This window comes from Mus pahari, chromosome 1 (assembly GCF_900095145.1).
Source record: "Mus pahari chromosome 1, PAHARI_EIJ_v1.1, whole genome shotgun sequence".
Taxonomy (NCBI): Eukaryota; Metazoa; Chordata; class Mammalia; order Rodentia; family Muridae; genus Mus; species Mus pahari.
Window position 1 is genome coordinate 90,696,480 of NC_034590.1, and position 18,363 is coordinate 90,714,842.

Consider the following 18,363-nt stretch of genomic DNA (forward strand, 5'->3'; position numbering starts at 1 on the left):
TCCCCAACTGCTTCTTGGTCATGATGTTTGTGCAGGAATAGAAACCCTGACTATGATATTGGGTAAGTTCTGTTACTCCTTCCAGGCTCTGTCCACTTGCCTTGAAGAGAGTGGAGCTGTTCAGAGATGGTGTGCCCAGGGCATCAGTGCCTGGAACACAGCTCTCCCTGCACTTCCCTCTTTTAGTGAGTCATTGTTCAAAATTTAACTTAATGTTTTTATTTGTTCTAGTAGGTGGCAAGTGGGAGAAACCATCAGAAATTCTGGAAATCAAGGGACAGAATTGGGAAGAGCAAGTGAATAGCCTGCCTGAGGTGTTCAGGAAAGCTGGCTTTGTCGTCGAAGCTTTCACTAGACTGCCATACCTGTGTGAAGGCGACATGTACAATGACTACTATGTTCTGGACGACGCTGTCTTTGTTCTCAGACCAGTATAAACATGTGGAGGCCCAAGTCCTCAGAGTCACCCCTGGAATCTGCCCTCCAGAAGAGGAGATGCATCCAGTGATGTGAGGGGGACCTCTGGGGACTGTCATTCTCAGTATCATGTAGGAATTTAAAAAGCCAAAATACTAATTCTTTCTTTGTAGTGTGTAAGGGAGTGTTTTTAAAAACAAAACCCAACTCTTTGTGTATTTTTAATCAACTCTTTACTCAGAATCACGCTCCAATGCAGGTCACTCTCCAATTATGATGGAAGATATTTTTTATACTTAATTGCTGTAGGGACTCATTCCCAGACAAAGCAATAGTCATGATGTCATGGAACCGATAAATGGATTGTTTTTAATAAATGAAGACTGGCAATAAAGCTGTCCATTCAATTCCAAATATTGGTTATAAAGTAGAACCATTGATAACTTTCATGTTTAGAAACTCCTTCTCTTACTATTCAAAAAATGTTTTTAATCATGCTAATAAACGTTTTTGGAGATGACTCTGGCACCGTGTTCTTCTCTCAGACTCTGCAGCTTTGGCTTCAGGGATGCCCCAAGTAGGAGCATGATGTGAAACACTCAGGCTGAGCCTGGAAGGAAGGCAGGGTTCAGCTTGGGTGTGGTACAGAAGCCCAGGGAGTTTTGACACCCCTAGGATGACCTGCCTTACTCAGATATAGTGCTCTAGGAAGCACCTTTCAGTCAGTGTACCTGCTTCTGGCCACAAAACAGCTTTGTTTTCCTAAGCTTCCTTAATTCCTCAGGATTGAAGCATTCCATGGCTTTGACTGACAGGATTCAGCCTAAATAGACATTCAACTTCTTTCACTTCCTTGAATGCGATCTTTCCAGAAGTTGGCTTATCCCTAGATCCTTAACTGAACGTAAGTGTGTTTGCTGAAGACCATCTCAGACACCTGCTAGAATCCAGGAGTGCTTTCAATAAACCCAGAAACACAGTGATAGAGGAGACCTCATTAGCAAGAACAGTAATCGTTGGGGACACTAGTCCAGAACCTAAAGACCCAGCAGTCACAGCGGTGACAGTGTGAGTGAGGTAGTCACAGTATGTTATCCAGGTGTTCATTACCTGTGACCATTACTCATAGAAAACTACAATACCTGGGCAGAAGGGCCAGAGTGTTCATTAGGAGCAACCTCTAGAGCCCCACCTTAGCAACCCTGCACTGTTACTGACAAGGGGTCATGAGTCGATGCACAATTGTTAGTGGTGTGGTGTGTTCTTTTTTTTTTTTTTTTTTTTTTTTTCCAGGACTTTGGGTAAATGAAGTACAGACAGTGGCCTAGTGAACAGAAGAATGCAACAACCCTAACATACTTCTTTTGCAGTGGAAACTTGCTTCTTTACCTGGCATCAGAAGGGGCTGCTATTTTATCCTGGGAAGGATATTCAGAGCCAGGTGGCTTCAAAGTGGCTCCTGTCTTTGAAGTTGAGGTCTATTGGAAAAAGACCATAGAAAAACAGAGAACACATGTGTTTATTCATTTTAAAGACAAATTCTCAAGAAAATCGGAGGTTCTTTGAAGACCAGTTTATTAAGAATGCCATTTTGTGACTTGGAAACCAGATGCAGAAGTATTCCTATGTCCTATCTGGTCTAGGACATCTTAGTGTATTGTCACTTTTGGCCACTAGATGGTGATGTTGTTTACCAAGTGGCAATGGTTTACCTCCTGTGGAATCCTCCTTTTCTCCCCAAGTATAATAATGCTGCTTTGTGTGCACCATTCCTGGCACATGTGCTTAAACCCAGTGAAGTTGGAGAAGCCAAGAAGAGCTCCACCTGTGGTCCAGCAGGCTTGCCAGTTGACCCTAAAGGTGAGTGCAGAAAGGAAACACACTTGCCCCTGGGATTCCTGGCCCCCTGCACCTGCATTCAAAACCCCTGGAGTGTTGAGAGTGCTGATTACGGAGAGCTGGGGCAAGAGGGCACAATGCCCCGAGTCATTGCCACCTTGGGCGAGCTCATTAAAACCACTTGTATGTTTCTCACCTTCCCAAATTTTCTGTTTGTTTGTTTGTTTGTTTTGTATAGCCAGCTTACAGCAGGAAATAAGCTGGGCTAGGAAAGATGTAAAACTTTGGTGTTTCCAGCTTCCTCCTGAAGCTGTGTCTTCATTAACATCGCACAGAAGTCAGGTGTTGGGCCCTACAGCACAAAGTTGGGCTGCTCACAGACTTACAGCTCCTGTATCAAAGATACATCAGGGTTGGCAGGAGGTTGAGTTGTTTGTTAAGCAAGCAGAGGGACTGGAATTTAGATCTCTAGGAAGTCTTGGAGAGCTTGGAACCCCAGCATGTAGGAGACAAACGTCCCCGGAGCAAGGTGGCTCCCCAGCTTAGCTAAAACTGCAAGCTCCAAGCTCCATGAAAAGACCTGCCTCAGTATAAGAAGTGGAGTGCAATTGAAGAAGTCAGCCTCGGACCGCAGCACACACAGACCCACACATGTACCCTCACACGGTTGTGCAAGAGCACGCGCACGTACACACGTACAACATAATGGAAGAAGTCCACATTGCATCCACCTGATGTAACTGGGAATAACGCACCCTGGAGTTAAACAGTACTACAACATGAGATTCTAAGGTCTTGCAACTAATGGCTAATTAGTCACTGGCCAACAATGGCTCAGACTGCAGCTATACACATCTCCATTTCACTTCATCTGTTCAGTGTAATTGTGCTGTCTGCCTTCTAGGCAAGAATTCTAAAGTTCAAGTAATGTCTTAATTTTGAACTATTTTAAAAGTAAACTGACTTGGGGACTTGTTCTGGGTTTGTAAAAACTAGAGTTATATCTGACTTTGGCCCTAGTGTTACTGTCTGATGGACCCATCCCATGCTCAAGGCTGTTAGGGTTTGCTTCTTTTCCTAGTAGTCTTTTTCCTGTCCCCTATTCAGGATGCCTCACTCCATCGGCTGGTTTTTATTTTTTTCAAAGACTTTAATTTTGTGTGTATGAGTGTCTTGCTTGCATGATTTATGTGTACCTGGTTCCAGAACTAGAGTTATGATTTATTGTCAGCCGCCATGTGGATGCGGGGAACTGAGCCCAGGCCCTCTCGAGAGCAGCCAGTGCTCCTTCCCACTAAGCCCCCTCTGCAGCCAATTTTGTTTTTTTTTAATTTTCAGTTCTCACTGAAATAGAATGTCATCATTTGCTTTTCCCTTTTTCATTTTTTATGTAGTCAAATGCATGTAACAGATTAACAAACAATCGTTGGTTAGGTGATGTCCTCTAGTGCAATCTTTCCCTCATCTACAGAGCACTTCATTTTGCCAAACTGGAAACTCCGCCTATTAAATAACAAACTCTGTACCTTAGGTTCCTTGCACATATAGAATGATACAATGTGTTTGTTCTCTGTTTTGTATGTGTGGGGTTGGGGTGGGGGAGAGACTGGCTTATTTCACTTAGCATCTGAAGCTGCAGCCATGTTTGTAGCATGTTCCAGCATTTCCTTTTTAAGACTGAACGCTATTCCGTTGTATGGGCATACCACAGTTTGCTTATCCATTTCTCCACTGATAGACACTCAGAGTGCTTCCACACATTTCAGCTGTTGTACACCATGCTGCTGTGGATATGAATGTGTAAGTATTTCTTAAAGACTGCTTTCATTTTGAGGGAGCAGACACTCAAAGTGGAACTACTGGGTCATTTTGTAATTCATTCTAGTTCTAGTTTTTTTTTTTTTTTTTTTTTTTATTTAAGGAACTACAATGATGAAAACAGTTTATGCTCCCACCAACAATGCACAAGAGTCCCAATTTTTCTACACCATTGCCAGCACTTACATATTTTAGATAGTAGCCGACAAATGTGTATGAGACAATACTGTTTGATTCTCATTTCCTAATGATTAGTGCATCATACTTCTCATGGTTCAATTTGGGGCATTTGGCTTCATTTCCTGTAAATGAAAGTAAACTGCACTTTGTAAATATCTAATGGTACCCCTGAACAACAGAATCCTTTTTCTCTATGAAATCTCAGACTTCCCTGGAGAATTGGGAGAATATTATTACATAACTAGAATTTGAGTCCCTCTAAGTTTGAAAGTCACTATGCCCTATTCAGATGAATTCTTCCATTGTAAAGTCATTTTACAATTACTTTCAGTACCTGTAAAATGGTGATATAACAGTGGCTATCTGCACTTCAGTTCTAGAACATAAATAACAGCCTGCCCAAATGCTGTTATTAGATACCCTGTTTAGGATTTGACATAATACTGATTTTTTTTTTTGAGATGGAGCCTTGCTGTGTTGCCAGCCTGGTCTCAAACTCATGAGTTTCGAGTGATCCATCTATTTCAGCTTCTTGAGTGGAGGGGACCACAGCTTTGGGCCACTGCCTTGGCTGGAATATTGTGTTTAAATGTGTGTGAGCTCCCAACCCTTTCCCATGGATGGGTTGAAGTAGCCAGGACTACATTACCATCCTCTTAAACTCAGAGTTAGTTTCTCAGCACTTGGGTTTGACATTCTGATGGCTGTCCCTGGTCACCAAGCCCTGCAGAGCATTTGCATTCCAAATATCACACTAACGACAAGATAAAAACAGGCAAAAAATGATGCCAATGAAAATGAGCTTCAGTTGTCTGATCTGTAGCCAAGTGCACCCCATTGTTGACATTTTTGGTAGGTATCCTAGCAGGGCTTCCTGGAGCCTGTGTGTATGCACTGGTTCGTGTGTGTCTACATGTCGTGATAGATGCTTTTATTTCTCTAGGAGAAATGTAAAACATGCAGGCACCTGGTTTCTAGTTAGACGCTGACAAGATGCAAGGTGTTTCCTATCCTTCAGGGCTTGAGGTCAAATTGATCCAAGGCCTGGGGACAAAAGGCTATGTTGAGAATGTTGGAGAAAGAATGTAAAATTCATGATAGGCATCAGAACACCTCAGTGGGTCTTTTCTGAAGAGAATGTTTAATGTTGTTGTAACAAAATAATATAAAAATTAGGATGATTGAGATGTTTCATTAAATGGGAGAATTGCAAGAAAACCTCTTGGGTCCATAATTGTGTTTTCACTGGGTAAGATGAAAAACAGGTATGCATAATCTCGCTGATACAAGGCCATTATTTTAATGTATTTGTGTCTCATTTTAATAAAAGCACATATATTAGTAGCTGCCTTTTTTGTTTTGGAGATGAAATAATTTTCTTGTATTCTTATTATCTGATGTTTCATAAAAGACCGTTCTTCCTTGAGGGGATAGGACCCAGAGCCTGGCACGTGCTAGGCTCAGTCGCCCACGGAGCTGCACCTTCAGCCCTAGACTCTTCTATGGGAGTGTAATCCGTGCAGTCAATGGATGGTCATCTAGCCACAGGCTTGCTGTTGAATACCTATGATGGGTCTCTTCCTGCTATCTCTAACATGTGTGCTAGTAAGAATTTTTTTTTTTTCCGGAAAGTTCCAAACATCTTTTAAAATGAATGGTGTGTTGTCTGGTCCTGTCTACTTGATACACAAACTAGTTACATGAAAGGAGGGAGCCACAATTGAGAAAATGCCTCCATAAGATCCAGCTATAAGGCATTTTCTTAATTAGTAATTGATGGGGGAGGGCCCAGTCCACTATGATTAGTGGCATCACTGGGTTGGTGGTCCTGGGTTCTGTAATGCGGAGCAAGCCAGTGAGCAGCCAGGTTCTTGACCTGTTGGAGTTTCTGTCTTGACTTCCTTCGATGATGTACAGTGATGTGGAAGTGTAAACCAAATAAATCCTTTCCTCTCCAGCTTGCTTTTGGTTATGGTGTTTCATTGCAGCAATAGAAGCCCTAAGACACAGTGATAAAGTAAGGAGCCTTTCTCACCCAGCTTCAGCAGCTGCTGGCTTGCACTCCTAACTCCCTTTTCCTTCATGCACAGCTTGGCCTGCTTTTCAGTTTGTAAATGTGCTTATAAAACTTTATGTTGGTGCTGGTGGTTTTTAAGGTTGGTTTCATCGTGTGGCCCTGGCTGGCCCAGAACTTGTTTTGTAGGCTAGAATGGCCTGGAACTCTCAGAGATCTGTATCCCCCACAGCTGGCTGAGATGGGGTTTTTAAAGCACCTGCTACAATGAGTGTGTCTTTAAACAGCCAGACTGCTAAGTATATAATGGCCACAGGACTCCAACTGTAATTTTGTTTTTTTGTTTTTTTGAGACCTTGTAGCCCATTCTGCCCTGGAATTCACAGTTCTGTGGTCTCAGCTTCCCACATGCTGCAATGACAGCTGTGCCATCACTCCACCCAGCTCGACTTTCAATTTTCAATGGTGTCTTTGAATCTGGTTCCAAATAAACTCCCTGCCTTGTCATTGGCTGGAGTCTTCAGCGAAGCTGAAGCTAACCGCCTCTGCCTGGCTGCTGTCCCGGAGGAAGGGTGAACAGGGAGACCCCAGGCAATCTGTCCTTGGCAGGGAAGGGGGTGGAGGAGCTGCACACCAAGCATTGCTGTCCTGAGAGGTGTGGCCCTGGCTCTACCGTGTGTCCAGACTCAGCAGTAGAGCCTGCAGCTCAGCAAGTGAGGACCTGCGGGCCAGGCGCTGGGGACGGGAGTGAACAGACAGAAGGACGGTAGGCCAAGTGCGGGTACACAAGCCTTATGGGCTCCTAGGTATCCCTAGGATGGTGGGAGGGTGTGTGTGAGATGACACTTCTCAGAACCTGCTTAATAACACACCAGTAACAGAGACCCTTGCAAGGACACCTGCAGCAACAGAAATCAGTCAGGAATAATAGCTGCTGCTGTTTGATCCAGACTGGGCTGGGAGCTCGGAGTGTTAAAGGCCAGGAGGTGATATTTAATGCTTGCTTGGCTCTTGTGAGGAATTATGAAAAGATGGACCCAGTGCACACTGGATGTATGGATGTATACTTAGTTTATTTTGCATCGCGAAGTAGATGCAATCCCCACACGCATGCTAGGTGAGAAAGCTCTCGCATTGAGCTATGCGAGTCCTGCCACGATACGATTATGAATGTCTAAAAAAATATGTTTACATGCTATCATCAGACTTAAAGATGGAGAAGGCCAGAGAGGTTAAGGAATCAGCTCAATAACACACAGCTAGGAACCAGTATAGTCCAAGTTAAAGCTGTGATCCTATTCCTGGGTTGTTGCTGTGACCCTGGGTTTGGCACTCTGTCACCTATTAGCTGCATAGCCTTGGTCTGCTTACCTGACTTCTGAGAAACAGCTTTTTCATTTGTGAAGTGGGCACAATGGTGGTATTTACCTCAAAGTTTACCTCAAGAATTTAGTGTGGTGATGCATGCACAGGTCGCGTCCCTGGCTGCCTCATTCGGTGTTTCTGAGGGCCATGAACCTGGGGGATCCTGCAGCTGGGTTTTAGAGTGTGCACTGTCATTTGCTTGCTATGTTCTTTCAAGAACATAGACTCGCCTGTGAAACACAGCAGAGTGAACACAGCTGATAGAGTAAACAGGGAGAGGGACTCCGTATGGGAGTACCTGGCACCTGGTGAGGAGGGCACCCAGGATCCCGCTGCTCCTCTCTTCCCTTGCGCTGTGGAAGCCAGAGCATTTGATGATGAACAAGGCAGGTATGGCTGAGAGTTTGTGTTCTGGGTAAAGGGGGATAGGTAGGGACCCACAACCCTTCCTACAAACTCCCTATCCCCCTGACTCAGCAGCCCTAAGCTAGGGGGCCCCAACATGAAGTACTGAAATCAAATTTAAGTTTATTTAATGTGGGTGGGTGCCTCAGCCACAAAATGTCTTCCCTTGTTTTGTTCTTGTTTTTGAGAAAGGGTTTTTATTATGTAGCCCAGGCTATCCTGGAACTGATCCATACATTAGGCTGGCTTTGAACTGGCAGTGATCTTCCTGCCTCCGACACTCTCCAGAGTACTAGGATTGGATTACAGGCACATGTCAACCTGCCACACTCAACTATGAAATAATATCTTTTAGTTATGTGTGCGTGTGTGTGAACTCTTCCAGTTAGTGTTCATGGGCCCATATGTGGTGCTCATGCCGCAGACTTTAAATGGAACTGCCTCACAAAGGTGATAAACTTTTGGTAGATGTCTGGGTATCATGTCTCACTCCACAGGGGACTAATTGCCTGGTCTCTGGTCTGTAGCCTGAACAGCTTGTTTCTGGCTTGCCTGTGACTTGCTGGTTTTAAAATGTTAAGTTGGAAGCCCCTCTGTCCCATTTGGCAAGACAGCTGACCACTCCCTTAGGTAGCCTCTGAGCTCTGAGGCTGTACTGACTGCTGCTGTCTTCATCTGAGATTCTGCAGGTGCTTTGGTGAAGAAGGCCAAGGCCACAGAGAACGCTATCAGCTGTCCACCACCAAAAGGCCCGTGCCTCGCCCAGTCTTTTCAGTCTTTTGACCAGCCCTCCAAAAGAGAGTACCCCAAAGGACCTTTAATTAAAAGCAAATCCTCAATTGAGAGTGGGCTGGGGTTTCACTGAGACTGAAGACATTCTGTGCCCAGAGAGAGGAGTGTTTATTTCATAATTGTAAACCTCTCACAGAGGTAACAGGATCAGCTCAGCCATCTGCACAAGAAGCCTCATTGTCTGGGAAATTGGAGGACCGAGAATGGGCTCGATGTGACCAAAGAGAAGAGGGAAAGAGGCAGAAGGTTTCCTAACCACCCACCCAAATCCAGGAAGTTATTGTTGGAGCTCAGCATAGCAGCCCCCAGGAGCAGCTGGTGGGCAGAGTGTCAGTTTTCATTGTCTGGAGGTTTTGAAAGTGACATTATGATTCTGCTCTGCCCTGCAAAGTCAAATGAGCACACATGATTGCTACGGAGGTCCCCTGGTGGCGGGGGAGGGGGGGGACAAGACAAGCCACTAATGTAATAGGCTAGGCAACACTGACAAGGGCAGGGCTGGGCTGGACTAGGGAATGCTGGGGAGCCTGTCATTGTTAGATATCACCCGACTTAGGTCATCACCAGAATTCCTGCCTTACTGCTGTTACCTCAGTACCGGAAAAACGGAAACAAACAATGTATGCATGGATTCAGAAGGAAGGCTGAAAACAATTTTATTGACATTTTAAGAAGAAAAACATGAAAAAAGGAAAGGTGTAATCCTAGCAGCCACCAGGAGGAAAGTCACTCCTTTAAGGTGCAAATGGCTTAGCAGGAAGGGACAAGCACCCCTAAGGATGGAAGTGGGCTAGTGAGCAGAGGAAAGGGCTCAGAATGTCCTGGGCTTTCTGTGGTCTCTAATAGCACCCCTCCGCCTGTGGGCTGTCTTTCACACATGCTGTGTTCGTTGTATGAGGCCAGCATTAGGACATCTTCCTCTGCAAACTGGCTTCTTTCATGTTAGTCTTGTCTAGGTTTTTTTTTCCAGTCCTTAGTTCCCTCTCACATAATCACCTCTCTGGGATGTGGAGTCAGCAGAAGCAGTGTGTAACTTCCTGTCTTCATCCTACTGACAGCCTTGAGCATCCTTGTGTGTGCTTCCTCTAAGTATGAAAATGTACATTTCATATGTAGCATGTTTATGTTGTCATCTGTGGTCACCACCATCAATATCCCCAAGCACCCGAGTCAACCAGCTTATAGGAGGAAAGGTTTATTTTAGCTCACGGGTTTGGCGGCTCCTCCATGACAGGTTGGTGCCTGCACTGAGACAGCACATTGTGTCTGGAATGTTTAGTGGAGCATAACTGCTCAGCCCACCTGTCAGAAAGCAGGAGAGGAAGAGGGAGGCTCTGGACTGCCACATCCCCTCTGAGCACAGCCTTAGGGACCCCACGGAGAACATGTCCACAAAGGTTCCTCTCAAAGGCTCCAGCACCTCCCATGGTGCACCTCCCATGTGGCATCCTGGGAACCAAGCCTTTAACATGAGCTTTGGCAGTGGGGGAGATGGGGCGTCCAAACCATAGTTCCATTCTTCACTCAGGAGCTGAACAAATCGGGCAGCTGTCTGAATGGACCTCACTGCCTGGGGCTGTGTCCTCAGCACCTCTCTCATCCAGGCTGGCCTCCCCGATACAGCCACTGTCCCATTACCAAGGATTTCCGAGTGTTCAGGATCCCGTTAAAAGCCAGAGTAAGATGTTTCTGTGCGGGGCAACAACAGGATGTCTGAGAGGAGTCCCGATGAGGATCCAGTATTGGTAGTGTAGCAGAAGCCAGAGGCCTCCACCAGACCAAGACTCATTGCAATGAACATTTACAAGCAAAGAAGTGTGTGCAAAACTGTGGGACACACTGTGACACACTACAGTGTCCACAGCAATATTTTTGTTGTTTCTTTTGCAGGGGAGGTTGCGAGGGTGGAGGGCAGATACCAGGGATGGGTAGATGAGCGTGATTGGGGTGCATGGTGTGAAATTCACAGAGCCAATGAAAAGTTAAAAAGCAGTTCTTGTGTCAATGCCTTCCCAGTGGTTCTCCCTATCTCAAAGTCGAGGGTAAGCCCAGCGGTTCCCAGCTTCCTCGCCTCCCTTTCTCATTCTTGTGTGGTTTATGGGACGAGGTACCAATAAATCACGCTCCTAACTCCAAAGGCCTTTGTGTTTCTTTTTTTTCTTTCTGGAACTTTCTTTTCCCAGATATGGCTGTAATCCATTCCTTCCTGTCTTCAGGCCTTCCCTGCACGCGTTTCCATGGCTCCTCTTTCTTTCGTGCTTCCTCTTCCTCTGTAGCATACATCACTGCCTGACATAAACCAAGTTACTCGATTGCCTGTTTATCCTTTTCCTGGCTACCCAGCACATCAGCCGGGACACGGCTTTGCAAGCTGCTGTGTCCTCAGAGTGTAGAATAATGCCTGGCCCACAGTGATGCTCAATAAACACTTGATAAATGAATGCATGAAATAACCACGCAGCTATAAATATGTGCCTTAGCCATGCCTAGTGCTCTTATAAAGAAGCATTGGCTCTCTCTCCCTGCTAATTGTTTGTCTTAGAAAATTCACAGAGGGCTGCCTGGACGACTAGGGACTTATAATGAATTGGGTGAGCCAAGCCAAAAGGGAGGAGCGATCTTTACAAAGGACCTTGACCTGAGAAATATGACAATTTGGAGAGACACAAGGAAGTAGGTGCTCCCACCACTAGTGGGGTCGCTCTGAGGACTAGAGAGACACTGACAGGCATGGGCTGACACTTTAGAAATGGCAGCCTGACCTCCTAGCTTGTAAAAACTCAAGCTCAGAACTCGTTCCGACCAAAGCTCTATTCAAAATGACTAATTCATTTCTCAAAGGGCACCATCAGGTGGGTATCTGCGCTGGCTAGTCTTTGTCAACTCATCACAAACTAGAGTCACCTCGGAAGAGGGAACCTCAGCTGAGGAATTACCTCCATCATGTTGGCCTGTAGGCGCAGCTCTGGGACCTTTTCTATGACTAGGAGAATGGCCTCTCTGTGGGCAGGGCCATCCCTGGGCGCTCAGTTCTGGGTTGTATAAGAAAGCAGGCTGACCGGGCCGTGGTGGCGCACACCTTTAATCCCAGCACTCGGGAGGCAGAGGCAGGCAGATTTCTGAGTTCGAGGCCAGACTGGTCTACAGAGTGAGTTCCAGGACAGCCAAGGCTACACACAGAAACCCTGTCTCGAAAAACCAAAAAAAAAAAAAAAAAAAAGCATGCTGAGCAAGCCCCTGAGAAGCAAGCCAGTGAGTAGCACTCCTCCATGGCATCTGCTTCAGTGCCTACCTCCAGGTTCCTGCCCTGGCTTCCCTGGATGATGGACTGTAAGCTGGGGGCCAAATTAACCCTTTCCTCCCCAAGTCAGTTTTGGTTAGTATTTTATTACAAGCCAGCTAGGACAGTACCATTTATTACCCCCATTTTACAGCTGAGGAAATTGAAGTACAGAGAGATGAAGCAAGTTACCTGACATCACCCAAGCTAGTGAGTGGGCAGAGGGAAGAGAGAAACCAGGCCATGTGAGTACAGCCATGGTTTCTTTTTAGAGCTCCACTTTGGGGAGGTATTAGATGTAATAATTTCCACCGGTTTAAAACACACATGTCAGTAGACTGGTAAGTGTGGTTTCCATGTAATACCCACTACCATCTACATATAGAAACCCGTCACTGGGGCTGGAGAGATGACTCAGCAGTTCAGAGTGGGACTCTGCTCTTCCAGAGGACCCCCTTTGAATCTCAGCAGGCACATGGCAGTTCCCAACTGTCCGGAACTCCAGTTCCAGGAGGATCTGACGCCCTCTCCTGGCCTCTTCAGGCACTGCACACATATAGATGTGGACAAACACTCAAAAACACAAACCAAAAATAAGTAAAAGAAATCTCCATTGTCCCCCCTAAGATTCTCTTGTGCTCTTTGGCAGCATGGCTTCCACCATGCCCCAGAGTGTCTCAGGTGACTCTTGACTTTATCACAGATTTTTAACTGTCTTGGAGTTCCACATAAAAGAAACTGTGCAGTACATCTTATTTTTTATTCCGAACATATGTGGGTGTGTGCATGCACACATGTAGTGGCCAGAAATTGACATCGGGTTCCTTCCTCAGTCACTTCTTTTTGTTGAGATAGGCTCTCCCACTTTCTTTGAACCTGGAACTTGCCAATTCAGCAAAACTGTTTGGCCAGCAAACCTCGGGGATGCTCTTGTCTCTACCTCCCTAGCACTGGGATTACAGGCATGTACCACCGCTTCTGGCTCTTACTCTGGCACTGGGGATCTAAACTCAGGTCCTCGTACTTGTACGGCAAGCACTTACCCATGAAGCCACCTTCCCTAGTCCAGTTTCTAGTTTTTTTTTTCACTCTGCGTGTTACAAATACCCATCCTTTGTGCTTTTTCCTGAGGCCTATATGACTTCCTTTCATTTGGGTGATTAAAATTGTTTTACCTTTTGAAATACATACAGATTGATAGTGAAGTCTCCTGTATTCTTTGTCCAGTCTCCTCCCGAAGTTCCTCTTGTGTAAGTATAGCACAGTTATCAATCAGGGAGGTGGTGCAGCCTCCAGCAGCCATCCATCCCTGAGGCAGCTCTTCCCTGAGGCAGCTCTGCTTGGTGTACGAAGAGTTTTTTCTGCTCTGGCTGTGGGAATTCCTCTGCTCCTGGACAAGTCCTAAGGCCTTTTCTGCCTTCTGAGGTTTCATTCCTCAGGAAGCATTTCCATCCTTCATGTCCCGAGGGATGGAAAGGACTTCCTATCAGATCTCCTTTCTCAGACCTTCTTTGTGCCTCTCACTCTTCTCCAGTGCTGTCCCCTGGACGGGCGGCTGCCTTGGATCTTCTGAGCTCTCTTCTGCCTCCAAGCTTGCGCTGTGAGCTGGAGACTCAGGAGGCAACAGGAGCGGTGCCTGGGCTCAGCTTAACTGCATCTCCTCTCCAAGAGACCTTGGTTTCTGATTCCTGCTTTCAGGATCCTGAAACTGCTTGTCATATATTTTGGTTGGTCTTCTAATTCCCTAAGGTGGTAGGGTTAACTTTCGTTTTGTTTTGTTTTAAGATAGGGTTTCTCTGTATAGCAAGCACTCTGGGGTCCTGGAAATCACTCTGTAGACCAGGCTGACTTCCAACTCACAGAGATCCATCTGCCTCTGCCTCCCAAGTGCTGGGATTAAAGCCACCACCTCCTGGCTAGGTTTAACTTTTTTTATTGCTGAGTGGTGATCTGTTGGTTCCTTTGAATAGATATGCTGTCTTTAACCTTTCACCTGTTGGACATTTGGGTTGTTTTCATATTTGGCTATTACAAATAAGGCTGAACCAATCTTTTTTATCTACATGTTTCCATTTCCCTTGGCAAAACCCCAGATTGACATTCCTTTTTCTTTTTCTTTTCCTTTCTTTCTTCTTTGTTTTTCTTCCTTCCTTTCTTCCTTTCTTCCCTCTCCCTCTCCCTCTCCCTCTCCCTTTCTCTCTTTTCGAGACAGACTGCCCTTGAACTTACTAGGTAGCTGAAGATAACCTTGAGTTTCTGATTTTCTAGCCTTTCCTTCCTGTGTGCTGGGATTACAGGTGTGTACATCCAGTGCCAAGTTTATGGTGCTTGGGATAGTACTTCAAGCTTCGTGCATGCTAGGCAAGTTCTCTACCAACAAAGCCACAACCTCAGCCTCTGAAATTCCTTGATCATAGAGTACCAAGTATGTAGTCTTATAAAACTCTGGCAAACAATTTTCCAACCACAACACAGCCGACATTCGGTTTTGCCAGTCTGCCTCTGTTAGTCATGTTAGATAATGACTATGTATGTGTGTGTGTGTGTGTGTATGTATCTCATTGTGGGTTTATTTTATGCTATGTTTTATCCTGGGGATAACAGGAAGGAAGGTGACATGCATGGGTTTAAATCCTGAAAACAACCATCTGTCCTGTCTGCTTATTAAAAACCCACAAATGGAGCTTGCTTTGAGCAGAGCCCTGTCGAAAGCAACTCATGTTTTGTATGAATATACTCTGTATTCCCATTGACCTGTCTTCTTACCAGATTGTAGGACTTCTTACATTCTGCATCTGGAGCTCATGTGAGAGATGGTGGAGCGAGCACTTTGAAACACTCTTCTCTCCTGGGTGCTGTGGACCAGGGGTGGTGGTAAGCACAGAAATGGGGCGCTGAGGTCACTGAGAGAACGATGAACATGTCTTAGAGACACCCTGGAATCATTACAACACTATTTAAATTTTTTTTGAGGAATTTAGTGGCTGCATGTCCCTCTGCTCCTGAATATTCTTCAATCTATTTTTAAAAGAAAATGAAACCTGAGTCACCTGTGTGTTTGACTTATCTGCAGGAGGATGTCTCCGGGACCTAGGACGTGCTCCCTTCTCCTGGTCCTCCTTCTGAGCCATGGAGGTGCATATCAGAGAGAGCCAAGCCCCAGGCAGGGTAAGTCTTGAGGAGAGAGAAGGGGGAAGGGGAGGGGAGGGGGAGGGGGAAGGGGGAGAGGGAGAGGGAGAGGGAGAGACAGATTTCACAGCTTCTACATATTATAGGAGATGTAGCTGGATATGTCCATTTGGGGTTATGATGTATTCCAGTGAGGGGGTGGTGAGCATTTGCCTGTCTGTGGGTATGCATAGGGCTTTTGGGAGTATTATACATGGTTTATTTTATTTTATAATAATGTGTATTATTTGTCCAAATAAGTGTATTATACCATTTTCATGCATGCACACAATATACTTCAGTGGAATTCACCCCCAGCACACTCTCTTCCCCCATTCCTCACAAGTCTAGTAGATCCCACACATGAGGGAAGCTTCCAGCGCCTGCCTTCCTGAGTCTGACCCATGTTGATTAACGTGATGATCTCCAGTTCCAACAGTTCTCCTGCCAAGACATAACTTCATTCTTCTTTATGGTCAAATAATACTCCACCTACTGTATGGACCACATTTCTTCATCAGTATTTTGTTGATGGATTTCCAGGTTGGCACCATATCCTGGTAATTTTGAATATTTCCACACCAAACACGTATGCGCAGATATCTCTGTGGTATGCTGCCTTAGCTCCCTCTGTGTGACACGGAGTGGATCATACAGTAGTTCTACTTAGGTTTTTGGGACATCTTTTTCCTGATTTCCACAGTGGCTGGACAAAGTGACACTCCCGGTGGCAGTGTGTAAAGGTTCTCAGTGGGGGGTTGTAAGCCAAGGTTTTCCCACACTGGCCACAGTTATTGCATCGATTACAACTCACGGAAAGCCCGAGTGGCTTTTGTTTGGCTCCTGTGGTAGCTACATTCGTCTTTACGAAGGTCCTCCTGTTCTGGTCTAGTCACGTATCCAATGACTTTCTTGCAGATTTACATCCATTGTTGCAGAAAATGGCGGTGAGTGCTCCAGTTCTATTTTAATCAGAATCCCCTCCACCAGCGCTGCCAAATTTGCATGTTATACTCGATGTTATCTCTCTGCCTTTTAGGAAGAAATAATAGAGGGAAACTATCTGAATGGTAATGTCCCCAGTCTGTCCCCATGTGTACCATCTGAGACCTTCAAACAGAATACGGATGTGGTGTCTGTGGAATGACTCCGTTTAAAGCTGTCTTTCCGTTTTGTCCCTACTGTAGCATTACTGGATCTCACACTGTTTGAAAGGTAATTTGCCTCAGGGATGTTGAAAGGGACAGAGGTTTTTCCTAATCACCGTCACATGGAGAAAAGTAGTATGTGCTATTGTAAAGAGCACCAACCAATGGGCAGTGATTTAGTTGACCCACTCGCTCCTGGAACACTATCCCTCCAGTGGCGGAGCTTAAGACCAAGGTGCCAATGTTTCAAGGACCCTTTTGAGAACACTTAATCTATGGTCAGAAAGCAGACTGACATCATCTTTAATCATGCCGCTCTAATGCTCCTGTCAATGTCACTAGTGTTACCAGTGTTCATCTGCACCAAGTGCTGTGCCAAAAATGGTATACACATAGTCTGGCTAAGGAACACTAATGTCTATTAGCTAAACATCTCTAGGAACTGCCTGCCTGTAAACAAGTTAAATTTAAGAGAGCACATACCCTGAGGAAATGGGAATGTGTTCCCATAGCTGACTTTAGAAGAGCTATGTCCAGTACAGAGGTACACCTTGCTTGTGTGGTTTGAAGAAGACCTTTAAAAAAAAATGAGGTCTGGGTGGAGAAGCCTGGTGGGAAAAGCTCTCCTAGCATGTGCGAATAAGGCCTTGGGTTTAGCCCCCACCACTGCCATACATAGGAAGAGAGAGACTGGAGTGGAGGTTGAAGGGAGGGAAAAGGAGGGAGGGAGGGAGGAAAGAAAACAAGGGGAAAAAAGGTCAGAAATTTGCCAGAGTTGGCTGTGCACACCTCTAATAGAAGCACCAAGGCGATTGAGGCAGGAGGACTACAATGTGTTCAGAGCCTGCTTAGTGAGACCCTGGAGTGGGGGTTGGGGGGTGGTTGGGGGAGAAAGAGGGAGAGGGAGCGAGAGGCAAAGATAGCTTAGGTGCTAGAGCTCCAGAGGAGGCGACAGTATTCCCAGTGCTGGGGCAGAGAGACACATCCGTGTTTACTGCAGCCCTCGGGCTGGGGCTGCTTATTACCCTTTTGTGGGGAGCAATGAAGCTGAGGCTTGGGACTAGTGATCGGAGGCCACACAGCTGGGGCGTGGCAGAGCTGAACTGTGACCCTCCCACCTGGCTCCAGAGCCAGCTGCCATCACTGTCCGGCTCTGTGCTGCTCAGGCCTGTGTGAGAGACTGGAGAGATGGGGTGCTGTGGCAGTGTGGCAGAAAGAAAGTTGTCCACATTAAATCTTCATATGTATTCTATAAAGAAGAGAAAATGGGGGCTTCGGGTCCCTTGCAGAGACAACAAGGGAAAGGCCCCTGCAAACACCCCTCCCCCATGAGAACTCCGGTGGAGGTTTTAGATATATTCTCTCAGGATACAATTTTATTTATTTACTTATTATAAGCCTATCCATCCATCTGTTTATCTACAACCAAAAAGAGGTTATAAAAAAGCTCTTTGTGCCAGGGGGTAGTGGCACATGCCTTTAATCCCAGCACTCAGGAGGCAGAGGCAGGCAGATCTCTGAGTTTAAGGCCAGCCTGGTCTACAGAGTGAGTTCCAGGACAACCAAAGCTATGCAAAGAAACCCTTTTGTTTGAAAAACAAAACAATAAGAATATTGAACAACAATAACAACAGCAACAGAGCTCTTCGTAGGGGCTGGGGAGATGGCTCAGTCGTTAAGGGCTTGTCTCACAAGCATGAGAACTTGAGTTTGACCCCTAGAACCTGCATAAAAGTTTTGGACATGGTGACACATGCTTGTAATTTCAGTGCTAGATCAGTACAGACCTGAAATTCTAAGGATTTCCTGGCCAGTTAGTCTAGCTGAATCAGTGAACTCTTGGCCAACGAGAGACCATGTCTCAATGATCCTTGAGGTTGTCTTCAAGCATTTACATGCACACACACACACACACACACACACACACACACACACAC

At 45.8% G+C, this 18,363-nt stretch overlaps 2 protein-coding genes across 4 annotated transcripts in view; both read left to right on the forward strand.

The window, feature by feature from the left end:
* Positions 1 to 937, forward strand: part of Mettl9 (methyltransferase like 9) — a 48,494-nt gene extending 47,557 nt beyond the window's left edge. For 2 of the 3 annotated variants that reach the window (XM_021196211.2, XM_029537513.1), the window contains exon 5: positions 232 to 937. In XM_021196211.2, coding sequence (XP_021051870.1) covers positions 232 to 437 — 206 coding nt within the window. In that variant the 3' untranslated portion in view covers positions 438 to 937. The remainder of the gene's footprint in view (positions 1 to 231) is intronic. The other variant, XM_021196220.2, reaches the window with a different exon arrangement.
* A 5,920-nt stretch (positions 938 to 6,857) lies between these two features.
* Positions 6,858 to 18,363, forward strand: part of Otoa (otoancorin) — a 79,869-nt gene continuing 68,363 nt past the window's right edge. The window contains exons 1-5 of the mRNA XM_021210191.1: positions 6,858 to 7,049; positions 15,187 to 15,278; positions 16,197 to 16,225; positions 16,318 to 16,348; positions 16,466 to 16,493. Coding sequence (XP_021065850.1) covers positions 15,188 to 15,278; positions 16,197 to 16,225; positions 16,318 to 16,348; positions 16,466 to 16,493 — 179 coding nt within the window. The 5' untranslated portion in view covers positions 6,858 to 7,049; position 15,187. The remainder of the gene's footprint in view (positions 7,050 to 15,186; positions 15,279 to 16,196; positions 16,226 to 16,317; positions 16,349 to 16,465; positions 16,494 to 18,363) is intronic.